The sequence below is a fragment of the Rhopilema esculentum genome, chromosome 7, assembly GCF_057945365.1.
Source record: "Rhopilema esculentum isolate cy_ngs chromosome 7, ASM5794536v1, whole genome shotgun sequence".
NCBI classification, from domain to species: Eukaryota; Metazoa; Cnidaria; class Scyphozoa; order Rhizostomeae; family Rhizostomatidae; genus Rhopilema; species Rhopilema esculentum.
This window is the reverse complement of record NC_142821.1, coordinates 4363883-4378283: the sequence shown is the minus strand read 5'-3', so window position 1 is coordinate 4378283 and position 14401 is coordinate 4363883. Positions and strand designations below refer to the sequence as shown.

Sequence of the window (14401 nt, the reverse complement as noted above, 5' to 3'; positions counted from 1 at the left end):
TATATTTAGCAGAAGGAGTGAGGTTGGAAAGAACTCAAATAGCTTCCATTGCGAAAATAATAAGTGAAATATTTTTGAATGATTATAATAATTCTTTCTAAGTGCGCAAAGAAAATCCAAATGTGCATGCTACCACGATATATTGTTTACAACATAATGTTGGTTTGTTTATCTCAGTAATAAGCATCTCTCTTCTCCCTAAAAAGTAAACAATATCGATAATTGCAAAAACAAGTTAATAGGTAGAAATGAATAAGCGTAATATTAATGTGAGAGTGGTGGGTGGGTGGATTGAGTTAGGGTTGTCAATCAAGTTTTAGATCGAGAGGAAGTCTATCGTTGAATCCTCGAACAGTCGGCAGTAGCAGTTAGGACCCATATCAGGGCTTATCAGTACTGCTAGACTGAATGAGAAAAGAAAGCTGGCCCTGGGGAAGTCATTTAGACTTTTTATCATGATGTTTAAGATGAAAATGGATCACCATGTTTTCTAAATTATCAAGGGCAAATACATTATCACAGATAATGGCTTACCCTCTTTTGTTTTTATTTCCCTCTGAAACTATAAAATATTGCCTCTGTGTTAAGATTTGTCATCAAAATGTAAAATAAGAAGTTATCTCATGAAGTTTACCTTAGGATTCAGCCTTCTCTCTTAGGTAATATGAGGTGATAGGAACTGACTTCAAACCACTTGGAAAGTCGACAGCAACACTCAAATGATCACCGCCAGTTATTTCATAGACGATCCCTTCTAGATAATACAGCTTTCCTTCTTCAAGTTTAATTTTGCTGGACTTCTGTTCTGGGTACCTAAAAATTGCCAAATAGACTACATAACAAAGAGCAGCGAGTTGGCTGGTAAATGAAACATTTCTTTAAAAGTTCCTATCGTTTCTAAATTGATGTGAACGATTCTTAAAAGTATCTTTTTTCTCAGCTAATATCTTCTGGGGAATTCATATAGCAGATATAACCAATGGCTGCATCCCATTTGCTAATTCAGATGCCTAAAATGCTACTGACTTAAAGGAAAAAAGGACTTGAATGTATATATCTTTCAACGAAGAAGCACGGAAAAATATAAACACACCTCCCCTTCCCGACGCTTCCCAACGACGCTATTTCTTTGGATTTTCAGAAGTTTCAATACCTTTCTTGGGTACGGAATTAGTCTCCATTGCTTAGTCACTTGCAACAGTCACACACGAAAAAGCACGTTTAAAGATAGTGCAACTGAGTATCGAACGTTTATTGATCGATAGTTTTAAAATGCAAAACATTTTGCTATGAAACTTACTTGTCATATTGGTACACGCTTGTCACAGCTTTCATGTCAATAATTTTCCTCTTGTCTTTTTCCAACGTGTTTGGACTCAAGAAAACCTGGCAGTAGTTGTCGCATGCTGCGTAGAAAGTATACATTCCAGTTTCAGGCGCTACGAAGTAGCTCCAAAGCTGTAGGCCGTAACTGTTTCCAATGCCATAGGGAGAGTCAAAGTTATGCAGATATCCTGTGTACGTTGGGTTGCTAGGGAAACGGTCATCATTGGTGAGATCGGCTATGCTGTTGTTCACCTTGGCAATACTGGACCAATATTTTGAATGCACGGGTCCATGAGCTAAAAAGTAGAAAAAAAGTGGAAAACGCCGTGCTAGAAAGCAACCGAAGAAACAGAGTACTACCATACATATTACCAAACATATCTTGAGTCCAGCTTTCAAAGCCTTGTCAGTAGTAATAGTAATTTTTGGTGATAAGTAGTAAGTAATAATGTAAGTTTCAAGTTAAATGAAAAGGAGATAGAGCATTGCAAATTTTAGCAGTACAGAAATTGTCCAAAAAGGGGACTTAGATGCTTAAAACTCGAAACTCACATTGTCGAACTTTATTTCATAGTAAAATACCAAAAGATTGAAGCTTTTCAAGAAATTTCTATGATGAGATCTTTCTGTGAGCTTTTCAAAGTACCACTCACTTAAAACAGCCCTTTATAATAAATTATGTGATAAGACCCCGTGCACCGAGATCACCGAAACAGGTTATACTAAAAGCTGAATGTTTCGTGGCCATTGGCTTGATCATTGGCTTGATTCCCATCTTTCTAAAAAATAGCTGTGAACTTTATTAAGGTGGCAAACTGAATTAAACGCAGAAATGGCTTTCAAGTATATGTTCTGTATTTTCTAAAACTCACTGCAAACGAAAACTTTCCAAATAAATTTCTATTTTTTGGTGTCTTTGAGATCAAATTGTAAAATCAGTTTTAAAATAAAGAAGCAAAATAATGGCCGTTTTTAATTAAAATTGATAATCTTTGATTTAATGATTGCTATGATTTTAATATGATAACAAAGAAAAAAGGATGATACCAATTTTAGAGAGCACAGTCTGTATTCGTTTTGCATTGCAACCTGTCCAGAAAACCAATGGGACATTGGTGCCAGCCCAGCCTCCACTTGGGTGCAGACACATTGACTTGAAGTGTAATGTGTCAACTAAAAAATAAAATATTTTTGCTTTTAAATGAAACAAGAGCAGAACTTCACAATATTTTTAATAAAAAGAAATAAGAAGGCAGTAAACCTTTTTTTTTTAGAGAAATTTTTGCTGTCGTAATCCTCATATGCCATGCCAAGGCGCAGTAGCAGAAATTAAAGAAAAAGGGGAAGGAAAGTTTCTTCGCCAGTTTGATAAGACACGGAAAGTATACCTTGAAAATTTGATATTTTCTTCATCGGAAATGGTAGAGAAAAAGCTTCACAAACATAATAATGATCATAATCACTGCATTGATCAACCAATTAAAATGGCTTCATTTCCATCGCTACTTACTAAAAAGTTGTAGAGACCATAAAGTGAGGCAATTGCGAAACAGATTTCATTGAGTAAGTCTACTATCCCTATCTAAATTTAAAAACACACGCAAAATAGCACCAGCAGTTGCTTGATAGTTTCCAAAATCATCTAAAAGATAAGAATGATTAAGAGATATTAAGCATTCAAAATTGGAAGATAGACTTACATTGTGTTCTGGTGAATCTGTTTCCTAAGACCATCTTTGGACATGCAGTGCTAATCATTACACCGACCCCGTAAGTGACTGACCTGACTGGACAAACAGGCTTGCCGCTGCATTTGTGGACCAGGCTTCCACGGCTTGGATCAAAAATAAACTGGGCTTCTGGGAGATCACATTTGTCACTGCCACTTTTCCATACCAGCGTAGTAGAATCATTCGGGCTGCAGCCTCCAGTTTTGGGTAAAACACAGAATCTACTATCATGGGTGCGAATTGGGGTTTCTGGAAGGTAAAATAGTACGCATTTTAAATCAGCAATACAGCAGATGTCTGGCAGTGGAGATTCCTCTATTACTGCACTACAGCAGCCTTGTACCTTAGCAGCAAAAAATGGCTCAGAAATGGGTACTATTACAAAATCTTTAAGGGGTGAGGGAATTCGTTTGATGCTCACTGCGACAGTAGAGAGAGGAAAGAAAATGTATTACTAGACTTTTTTGAATAACGCAGAGCTGCTCTAGGACTTCTTTATGATTTCTTTACACTGCTCTGTATAATACAGGTCCGTTGAAGCAAATACAGAAAAACTGCCTACAGGGCACTGATTACACACAAACCAATAACCTATGGTTGTGTAGCACAGAAAAGAACTCAAGTAAAGGAAACAAATGTAATAGGACACGTGTACATAACCACATCTCATATCACGTGTTACCTATATTGTTATTTTCACGTGTTAACGTATAAATAAGCAACTGTTTGTAATTAATTAAAGAGGTAGCTTTAAAGAGCACATAAAATGTATTGAATTCGAACTCATTCTGGTTCACTTTGTCTGCCAAATCTCACGTTACCGGGCTTCGAAGATCTCCACCGTTTCTTAGAGCAATTTACCCATGTCTTTGAGAGAATTTACCCTCGTCCGGATAATTTTCTTCGCTTTCATGATGGTGCTGTTGGTGGTCTACAGTTAAGAAAAGAGCATCCCAAAGGGCCAACAGATCCAGAGCCTGTTGGCCACATACTATACCATCGTTCAACTTGATTTTGATTGAAAGATCTAGAATAGTTGATGAGCTAGTTGCTTTTTAGCCTGCGTGCAGACTTTGGTCCGTCTTGGTTCTCCTTCGTAACGGAAAGAAAAGTCTGCACGCTGGCAAGTTCCTCTTTTAACTCTGACCTTCCATCTCTCATAACTGCACGTTACATTATCGATGACCAATAACTTGATGCGCAAATTCGGGGGAAATGAAAGTGGAAGTAAAGTATTTTTGCTCAGGTTGAAGTGCGATACGAAGCGATGCTTTTAAATTTCCTGATGAGGAATGGGACTGCAAGAGCGGTCAGCGATTTATTGAACACAGACTCTTTTTCGAACGTACGCAGTTGTTCCGAACGGCAACCATAGGGGTAGAGGAAAAAGAGCGAAATCGCCGACTCTGAAAGGCTCTTTCACGTTGTTATGTTTTATCCCACTCACTTCTACCTGTTAGGACATTATCCAATTGCCATTTAAGGTTGATGATTTTCCAGAATTATAATCTGCTGAAAAATGAAATACAAGGAGCCGATGGGTTCAAAGTAAGTAAGTAAATCGTCATCATAAGATATTTACGTCTCATGTGCTACAAAATTTCTTGATAGCAAGAGAGGGCCAGATATTGCACTTCATACTAATGCAGAGACGCCTGCGCCACCCTCTCCGGCGTCCCTTTACTAATGTACTTTTTGTCTGACAGTCCATTAGTGGTTTGATCGGCTGGTTAAATTTTCAGATACAAATGATTAGAGTAATCAAAAGTTCACCAGAAAAGGTCTTCTTCAGGTCTTTTAAAAAAGTATTGCTTGGATTTGGTCAAGTGCCTTATTTTCCAATTTGTGAAAAAATGAAATTGTCAACCTATAAAATGATAAGAATAATACAGAGGGTCTCTTTTCATGAAGGAGATACAGACTGATACCATAAAAAGTAAACCAAATTCTGTGAATAATTGTGATCAAACATTACAGCGTGACAATTTCGATTAGCTAGCCTTCAGCGAAACAAACTTTAGAATTCCACAGATACATGGCTTAATACGTATATTAAAAAGAAAGAAAATCAATTTGATGCACTTAGATACACCACATAATCTATCGAATGTAATAAAATATATTAACTTTGATATGTATATTTATTAATTCTATATATCATTTGTTCTGATGAATGTGTTTTGCCAGCTAGCTGCTGAGTTTCTTCCAGTTTGGCCAAACTCGCAATAACACCTCTTCTGCGTAGCAGCATCAACAGTTGCTCCATTGGCTAACTTGCCATTCTTCTTCCTTGAAGAACATTTCGCCACGCATTCAGCTGCATTGGTTACTTCTCCAATATTCACTTCACTGCCACCGGTACCATCGCCTGTTTCCCATTTGATATTAGAGCCTAAAAACATGAGAGCGTTGAAGGTTTTATGCAGGACATACGCTAGGGAGCATGCTTGCTGGAGCCTACAGAATATGAAATCGATTTAAGTTTAAGTAAAAATTGTCTAAAGGAACCATAAACGCTGCGGCGAGAAAATACAGCCATTGCTATTAATAAAAATTTCTAAATATCATCAAGGAACTGACGCTGACCAGATTTATAACAAAAAAAGAATTCAAGATCGTCAAATGGCAGAATATGAGCTACTGGTATTGTCCAACTTCTGGTTTTAGAACAATGGATCTTTTGAATGTAGCAAGGACAGCAAGCAATACTTTGAATTTTTTAAAAGATCATGTTTACAGAAAATTAGCTATTTTCTCAAAGTATGTAAGCAATAAAATTAAGACCAATCCTTACTTGGGCAGGCAAAGGTATTGCAAGGAACACTTTCAGTGACTGGACCTAGGTATGTGCAGTTTCTCCCTCCAGCTGCTGGTGCAGGGCTATTACATGGACGACTTCTTGTCTTGTTTCCTCCACCACATGTTTTGCTACATGATCCAAAGTTTGACCACGATCCATACCCACCATCAACTAAAATTATTGCAATTCTTTGCTGTTCAATCTTCGTAGAATGAATTATTTCAAGATTTTGCATATTCGCACTTTTTCTGAATCAAGCTATGAAGTCAGATGCTTATATTTGGGCATGCAAACAAGCACAAGATTTTCTGAATTGATGAAAGGTAGTTATTTGTTCCGCATCTTTGATTGTAATCAAAGAGTTTTTATTACAGTCTTTTTAAAAAAATTAATAGCTTAAGACATTTAGTAAAAATATCATTGAAAAGCTGTTAGTTTTGCCTTTGGAGGAAATGAAATTATTTACGTGGTCTGATGAATGTGTTTTGCCATTTGGTCGCAGATTTTCTTCCAGTTTGGCCATACTCGCAATAACACCTACTATGCGTAGCAGTATCAATAGTTGCACCGTTTGCTAGCTTGCCATCCTTCTTTCTTGAAAAACATTTTGCGATGCATTCATATTTGCTGGTTACCTTTCCAATGCCTTCTTCGCTGCCACCGGTACCATCACCTATTGTCCAGTTGACAGCAGAGCCTCCTACAGTCAAATCATCACAGAAGAAAGAGTAAGTATAGAGCTGTTCGTTCGAAAAGCGAGAATCCAAGCGACACATAGGGTTCCTCAGACCTGTTTTCATTTTCTTTCTCCGAAACAGAAGGAATTTACAACAGAATGTTACTTTCATCTTTAATGAGCACCTTGAGTGCATTTTAATCGAAATAAAGGAAATGCACTCTATTTTATAAGAACCAGTAAATTTAATTCCAGGCTGGATGTTCTTAATTTTACAAATATTTGAGGCTATATTGTTTTTAATTAATTTTTGAATTATTAGAGTGTAGGCAGTGCAGTTGCTAGCAAAGGGGTGTTGTTTAGGTCTCATTTGCTGACAAAGTGAGCGATACATCCTTTATTTGTCGACAAGTTTGTAAATAAACCAAAAAACATCCCTGTGACAAAAACTGACAAAAACTTCTCTTTTTTGAGATGAACTCTTTTATGGGGGGTTACCACCACTTTTCAAAATCACATTGCACAGCAGCTAAGTTTGCTCCTTTTCACCAATTTTACTTGTTCCTATAGAATTTTCCGAATTTGCCACTATCAACAGCAATTACTGCAGAAATTGATATATAAAAAGAAAAAAAAGCAAACGCTCCCAAAAATGATTAAATTTAAATCACAACTTAATTCCTGACAGCCAATTACAGGACATGAAGCTTACTTAAAACTTGATGATGCAACACAGCTGTCCAATAAGTTTATGATTAAAAGAGTCATACACTCGAAATTTAACGATACCCAGAGCACACTTCCTGTTCATAGTGGGCTTTCAGCCCAGTCCCATTGTTCTTGTTAACTTTTGTTGCTGTACCACTGCTTTTTGTATTTAGATAACTTAGATGTAACTAAGAGCATTTTGCATTTTAATATAACTTAGAAATAAAGTTTAATTGACTGCACAGACCTGGCAAATTCACTTCTCTTCAGAAAGGAAGCGTTCGACTGTATCCTTTTTTCACGAAAAGGAAACAAACACCTTTTGTAATAAGTTCATGTGTTGATAACGTTATAACTATGAAAAAGTGTTTGTAGGAAAAGGTGTTAACTGGGAAAATAATAACATTAAATGCTCACGATCTAGTTGATGTATAATGATTTCAGAGTTCCCATGCATGTAATGTGTCTTACCGTGTGGTTTAGGGATGTACCAGAATTTCAAAAAGGAAGGACCATGGGAAAAGTTTTGATAGATAGATGGAGTTTATCATACTTTCAAGTTGAGTCATCCAAACTCTCAACCAGGATAAGCATAAAAGGCTTTTGTCCCTTTGTGGCTCGCTTCTGCGACTTTATTTCTCTGGTCACCTCGTAAAGAGTTTGTTCTGGTTCAAAAAAGAGTAACTGGGTCTTTTTCAAACAATTTCCATGCGCATCAGCAATTTTAATATGCCACTCGATTTAAACTTTACGCCACAGCAATCAGCATTCCGATATTAAACCATGCTCTGAACATTGTTTCTGCTGATAACCTTTTGAAAAATGATCAAATGTTGGTATTCATCAACTTCGTCCACTTTTCTCGTTAATTTATGACTTTGGCACCGGTGTCGCAAAATTGCCACCAGGTTACTGCTCGCAAAAAAATGCGACCACATCTTGCGTGCAGAGCTCTAGAAAGAGCCGTATTGACTGGCACAGTGAATGAAAACACTCGTGTAAATTTCTTGAATTCGAGTTTCTACCAAGAGCCAAGGAAAAGAGAGGAAATTTCGCATAACTTCGTATCGCATCGCAGCACATCGTTTCAACTCGAGCATAAATGCTGTATTGTCACGTGATTTTGTTCATACGCGGGGCAATGTCTAATTTGACAAAAACATTTGTTCCAGAAGATTTTTGATAAGCATGCCAGACACCAAGTACCATTAGCATTTAAAGACATTAAATAACAGTTTCGGAAGTTTTGGAATGAGCATGACATCATTCAAATGCATTTAAAGGCATTAAACAACAGCATAATAACTACCGTCTCAGCGTTTATGTATAAAAAAATGCTTACCAAGACATTCTCCGCTGCAATTTCTAGTTCTCTTCAATGACTCCAATGGATCACACAAAGCTCCTCCGCATCTTGGTTTTGGCATGGTGCACGACCTTAATCGCTCTTGTGTACCCTGTCCACAGTAAGTCGAGCATTGTGTCCAGCTACTCCAAGCTGTTAAACCACCATCAACTAAATCATGAATTGAAATAAAAATTTATAAGAAATAAGAACAAAATTTATGGTTGTTTCAAGACTTTTTCTTGATTCCTCATCTTTGGTAATCGAAAAAATATGTTTCTCAAAAGCATCTACTGGAGTGTCCGTCGTGTGAAAAATCACTTATTGTCATCACAGACTTCTAGTTAAACCGATCTTTCCAAAACAGTTTGACGACTAACTTCTATTACTTCGTTTCAGCTCTACTTACGTCTAATCTTCGTTTTCATTCCTTTTCTTTATCATATTTTAGTACATGTTTTGACTGTTTTTTACATGTTATCGCCACTTGTAATCATGCTAGTCACTTTTCATGTTATTCTTAAACACAACTGGCTATTTTTCCATGTGATTCCGGCTAGCTTTCATTTAAGCAGTAAATTGCAATTAAAACCTAACTTGTCTTCCCTGTCTTGCTGATGTCATATATATATTGAATTTATGCAAACGTTTAAAGTGAATCGTGCCATTTTCTATACTGCTTCAGCCCAAATGACTTCAAAGTTGTAGAGAAAATCAGAGCAGGTCAGTTTGAAAGGACTGGAGGTATAAGTTTGAGAAAAGAGGTTTGTTTGCGATGGGAAAATGTATAAAAAGATATCATTGAAAAAGATTTCTGTGACAGTGTCTCAAAAGAAAGTTGCGCAAAATAACTTTCTCCTTTATCCAGGAAATTTTAGAATTTGTAATCAATCTTTTGGTGGTATAAAACTTGAAAATGGCTTTGAAAAAACAAACATTTGAGTAAACTAGAGCTTTTCGTCTGACACTCTTCAGAGTTTAAAACGTTAGCACAAAGATCGAAAACTCTACGTCAGGAAATATATATACCCAGTTTTTTTCTTTCTTTATTCAAAGTTAGTACAATTTCAAAGCCATTGTTGTGGATCGAAATAGGCCAATCAGAAACTCTCATATACAAGGAATTCGTTCTCACCTTAGGACCCTATTGGTAACATTCTTTATGGGCAAGCGGCACTGACTGGGCAACCTCAACAGTCATGTGCTCTTGTTTCTGATTGGCCTATTTCGATCCTCAACTGGGTATATAAATTCCCCAACGTAGAGTTTTCGATCTATGTTCTGACATTTTAAACTCTGAAGAGTGTCAGACGAAAAGCTTTAGTTTACTCAAATGTTTGTTTTTTCAAAGCCATCTCGAGAATTTGTAATATAATTTGAAACCTGGCATCCTGTCTGGATCGCAGTCATCCTCGTTAACCCAATACCAGATTACTCCTGGATTTTTCATCTGACTACTAATCCAAGGTGCTGGCTTGTACTCGAGATTGTCGGAAATGATAGTGCCCCACCAGTACCAGTCTGCTGATCCTGAAGTCGTCAGAATTCCTTTTCTGGCGCCCAACCAAGGCATTCGATTGTTGACGCTTTTATAGTAAACATTGTAATCCCAGACGTCAAACTGCTTCAACAACTTCACTTTTTCTTGCTTGTGTGTCGTGAAGGTAAATCTTTGAGAACAAAATACAGCCATGTCACATCTATTTTACGTATGTCTGCATCATGATTAGCAAAAGCCATAAACCAGTTTTGACGTCAATTTAAACAATTAAGCAACTTGACTTGAAATTAAGATCCAAGGCAAATATTTGAAGGCTGTATAGAAGCATAAGAGTTGGCTGCGATGAGAAATGCAAATTTCAACTTTTATTTACATCTTAAGTATGGTAGATGTAGTCTGGAGGACCAACTAAGTAAGACTGAAGACATTATTTTGGAGAATATAAGTCTACAAAGAACTTCTCACGACATTAATACAACACTGAGTGCAAAGTATTTATAAGTTAAATTCATCGATTTAGTTCACCAAACATAGAACTGCTACAAAACCATTAATTTATCACGATATGGACGTGATAATAGCTTACGTGTACTGTATAGGTGCCTCCCAAATACCACCCCAGTGATTGAATTTGTGTGCATCTAATTTATACTTGAATGTGGCGTTGTTCGATATACTCTTGATGCTGTCTGCAATATGGAGTATCGAGTAGTCATTTGAGATCGATGGGAAATCTTCGTTACGGGAAAGTACCTACAAACAAATTATTTGAATGCATATTACGACTGAGCATAGAATCTGAAATTCATAAAAAAATCAAAATATTTTTCCGAAGGCACTGAGCAGCAAAGGACGTTGCCTTATCACCTAAAGTCATTTTGGTCGTTTTCTTATTTGAATACGTGTAGCCAAAAACTACTCGCTAGCATCCATCAAACGTTCAACGCTTTTAATGAACAATGGAAAAAAATTGCTTTTAGTACGCAAAAGAATGCTTCCTCCACGTTTCGTAACACATAAGTTTGATTCCGCTTGTTTCCTTGCTTGAGTTTTCTAACGAAGATAAATACATATTTATATGTTTAAACGAAGATAAATACAGATTTCAATGTAGATCCCTGTCAGCGTATGCTAAGAAACGCTTGCCTCCTTACCTCTGATTTTGTCCAATTTCCATGAGCACTTGTTACCAGAAGAGTCCAAGCTCCAACATCTGACGTCATATCGCAATAAACAGTGCGGTAGTTCGCCCCAGATTCTTTAAGGTTGTAGAAACCATTTTTGTAACTTCCACCGTTTCTTATTCCATTTACTTTTATCTGATTGCAAGATTTGTAGCTGATAGACAAAAACGTCAATTAGAATTCAAATATTTATCATTCTATTTAAAGCTCCCGAGTGGCAGGGGGAAGCTTGAGAGGGAGCCTGGTGTGTAAGCTTGTGGAAAACCCCTTATGGTGAAGACAGAATCAATGCTGTTACTTGCTAGTAATTGTCACCGTCGTAAGTGTGTGTCTTAGCTGCTTTTTTGGTATGTGACCTTTCTTGTTTCTCCGAGACTAATCTAACAAATATTTGAAGCAACCCAGGTAGAAATTGCTCCATTAATATCATATTTATATTCAAATATATTTGTGAAAACGTGAAACATATTGAAAACATTCAAAATGTCAGCATACCTTGCTCCTTCACGAACCCAGACTCTTACAAATCTTGGCTTCTCCATCCTCCCTTCCATGTAAATTGAGTTTGTCTCAGATACCAAGACACCATCATGGTATGACGAGGTCTGTTTTAAAAGCAATCTCTTTAAATACTTTTAGCATATAAATCAACAACTAGAAAAGTAAGTATTTTCTGAACTTATTACCTGTTTTATAATTGATTAGCTAAAAAGTTATAAATACCTTAGGGGCAGTTGTGTAATAAGATGCTGGGTTATCCACGATATGTGGATTTGACGCAATCAAACTACTTTTTTGTTCGTCCCAGTTGTCAAATTTCTCTAGCAATTGTGGCTTGAATTGACTTGGGGTGCATGCTATCAGTCCATCGCTGTTGTGTCCTTCAAAAATACCTCCCCATTTCTTTTGTCCGTCAGCCTCAATCATGTACTGAAATTTGGTCTAAAAAGTACGATATATTAAAACTTTAAAACTAATTATGAAAGCGTACAATTTTTTGATATATTTGAAAAAATTAGCTGACTAAAGATCACATTAGACAAAAAATTACATCGCCTTTCAACTTTTGAAAAAGTCGATTTTGAAAAAGTCGATTTTGAAAAAGTGAAGAACTTCAGTATACCCATACCTCTTCTTTTCGAAGGCCCAATATTTCTTGAGAGTGAAACAAAATCGAATAATCATTATCTTGTGAGGCTTTGTCGGTGTTTCTTGATAGAGTCGTCTCTTTTGTCCATCCAGCGCTTGAAACTTTGTTCAAAACCAGCGTCCATCCACCGCCAAAGGATTCCATATCACAGAAAACATTCAAAGTTTTCTTTCCTTTCAAATTCTGTATATCGTACAGTCCAGATTTTGCTTTCTTTCCACGTTCAAAGAAACGCATTTTTACTTCGAGGCAAGATGACGGGATTTTGTAATCCCCCTCTCTCATCCAGTACCTTTTGTAAAAAAGAGTTAATACTTTTAAAGCAAATATCGATCCTTTTAAAAAAATCATCCATTTTGTTTACTCTAATCATTAAATCCTATTAAAGATCAAAGCTGTCAGCCAAGAGTGACACTAAGATAGCAGTATCTTTAATTTTTAAAAACTTACGACAGGATTGTTATGTTTTCGAAAAAGGTTGCTATGTTCAGATAAACTTTCAAACAATGATACAATTTTTATTAAGAACGCTTTCAAAAACCAGAGTGTATTGATGCTTATTACGTGCATTTACCTTCTCGTCATATATTACCTACAGAAGATGTGAAGAGAAGTTCCAAAAGTATGGTGCTTTGCAGGCACTAAATTTTTCATAATATTTTTTAATCTTTGGTGTATAAAACAAAACTTAATGCAGGCAGCATTTCTTCCTTCAAAGAAAATTTGTTACCATTTGGCAACCATTCAACCTCTTTTAGTTAGCATATTTCATGGGGGGGGGGGGGGGTATTTTAAATTTTTGTTCGATAAGGAGGGCTTAATAGAGAGGGGGCTTAATAGAGCTTCGTTTATCCCACCTCTAAGCTCGTAATCTGGCAGGTGAGATTAACTCATCGAATGTTTACATGCAGATTCTATCCCACCCCCCAGCTGTATATGGAGAAAATCATCCCACCTTCAAGCCTGTATGCTGACAAGTTTGAAGAAATTTCATCCGCTGTATATGAAATGCAGACTGTAGTGAAATATAGAGGTTTTGGTACAATATTTGATAAAAGATGTTTGAAACATTTTTGCTTTATTCTCTCGACTGTAGACTAAATACACACTAAGGATGAACTACCTTACCATATATGTTCTGGTTTTGCTTCCATGTTGCTTTGACCAATCCAAGCAGCGGGGTGATAGCCTTTATTCGTACCTTTAAAGAACCATTTGCTTATTAAAGCAGCTCGTATTGGTAAAGGTAAAAAATACTACACCAAAGAAGAACAGGGCTTTGTAAATCTCATTTGCAACATTTCACCAAATATTTCACCCAATGTTGGATCGTTTGACCACTATGTTGGGTCATCTAACATCGCCATTTTAGATATTGAATAAAATTTGACTGTGGTAAAAAATGATGGCTGCCAGCATCCAACAATTCCTTTGTTTTGAAATGTTGGGGGACATTTGGGTCGTTTGGCTACCTCAGCCAACATTGTTAGCTCTGCGCAAGCGCAGTTGGCTAAAGAGCAATTCGCGTTTGCGTTTGCTTACAACAAATTACGCTCAAATTATGGTCAATATAACGAAAAAAACGAAATTCTGTACGGAAGAAGAGGCATAAAGCGTCAATTGAGCGCATTTAGGCAACGGCTTTATTGGCATACGACGCTCGTCCTGAAAATCCGCAATGACAGTGGAAATATCTGCCTTCGCTTTCCTTGAAGAGAAAATATAGAAAGAAGGCGATGGTTGCCTTTTGTTTTTTTGGATTTAAATATCGCGAACCTTTCTGTGAAACCTTCAGCGCGACCTTCAACTTAGTATTTTTTTCAATCTATGCGAGGAGATGTTAGGTGAAATGTTGTATCGTTCGAGCACCAACGTTGGGTCACTTTCTAACACCAAAGAAAAATGCTGGGTGAAATGCTGGGTGAAATGTTGGATCGTTCAAGCACCAACGTTGGGTCACTTTCTAACACCAAAGAAAAAT

General features: G+C 36.8%; 1 protein-coding gene across 2 annotated transcripts in view; it reads right to left on the bottom strand.

Moving 5' to 3' along the window:
- Positions 1-43: 43 nt before the first annotated feature.
- Positions 44-14401, bottom strand: part of LOC135683537 (uncharacterized) — a 38478-nt gene continuing 24120 nt past the window's right edge. The window contains exons 34-46 of one of the 2 annotated variants that reach the window (XM_065198822.2): positions 13549-13621; positions 12400-12712; positions 11994-12212; positions 11766-11875; positions 11241-11424; positions 10673-10839; positions 9969-10255; positions 8583-8756; positions 3027-3305; positions 2374-2499; positions 1301-1622; positions 635-813; positions 44-198 (exon numbers count right to left, since the gene is read on the bottom strand). In XM_065198822.2, the coding sequence (XP_065054894.2) occupies positions 636-813; positions 1301-1622; positions 2374-2499; positions 3027-3305; positions 8583-8756; positions 9969-10255; positions 10673-10839; positions 11241-11424; positions 11766-11875; positions 11994-12212; positions 12400-12712; positions 13549-13621 (2432 nt within the window). In that variant the 3' untranslated portion in view covers positions 44-198; position 635. Of the gene's footprint in view, positions 199-634; positions 814-1300; positions 1623-2373; positions 2500-3026; positions 3306-5002; positions 5449-5850; positions 6028-6322; positions 6557-8582; positions 8757-9968; positions 10256-10672; positions 10840-11240; positions 11425-11765; positions 11876-11993; positions 12213-12399; positions 12713-13548; positions 13622-14401 lie in introns of those variants that run through there. The other variant, XM_065198823.2, reaches the window with a different exon arrangement.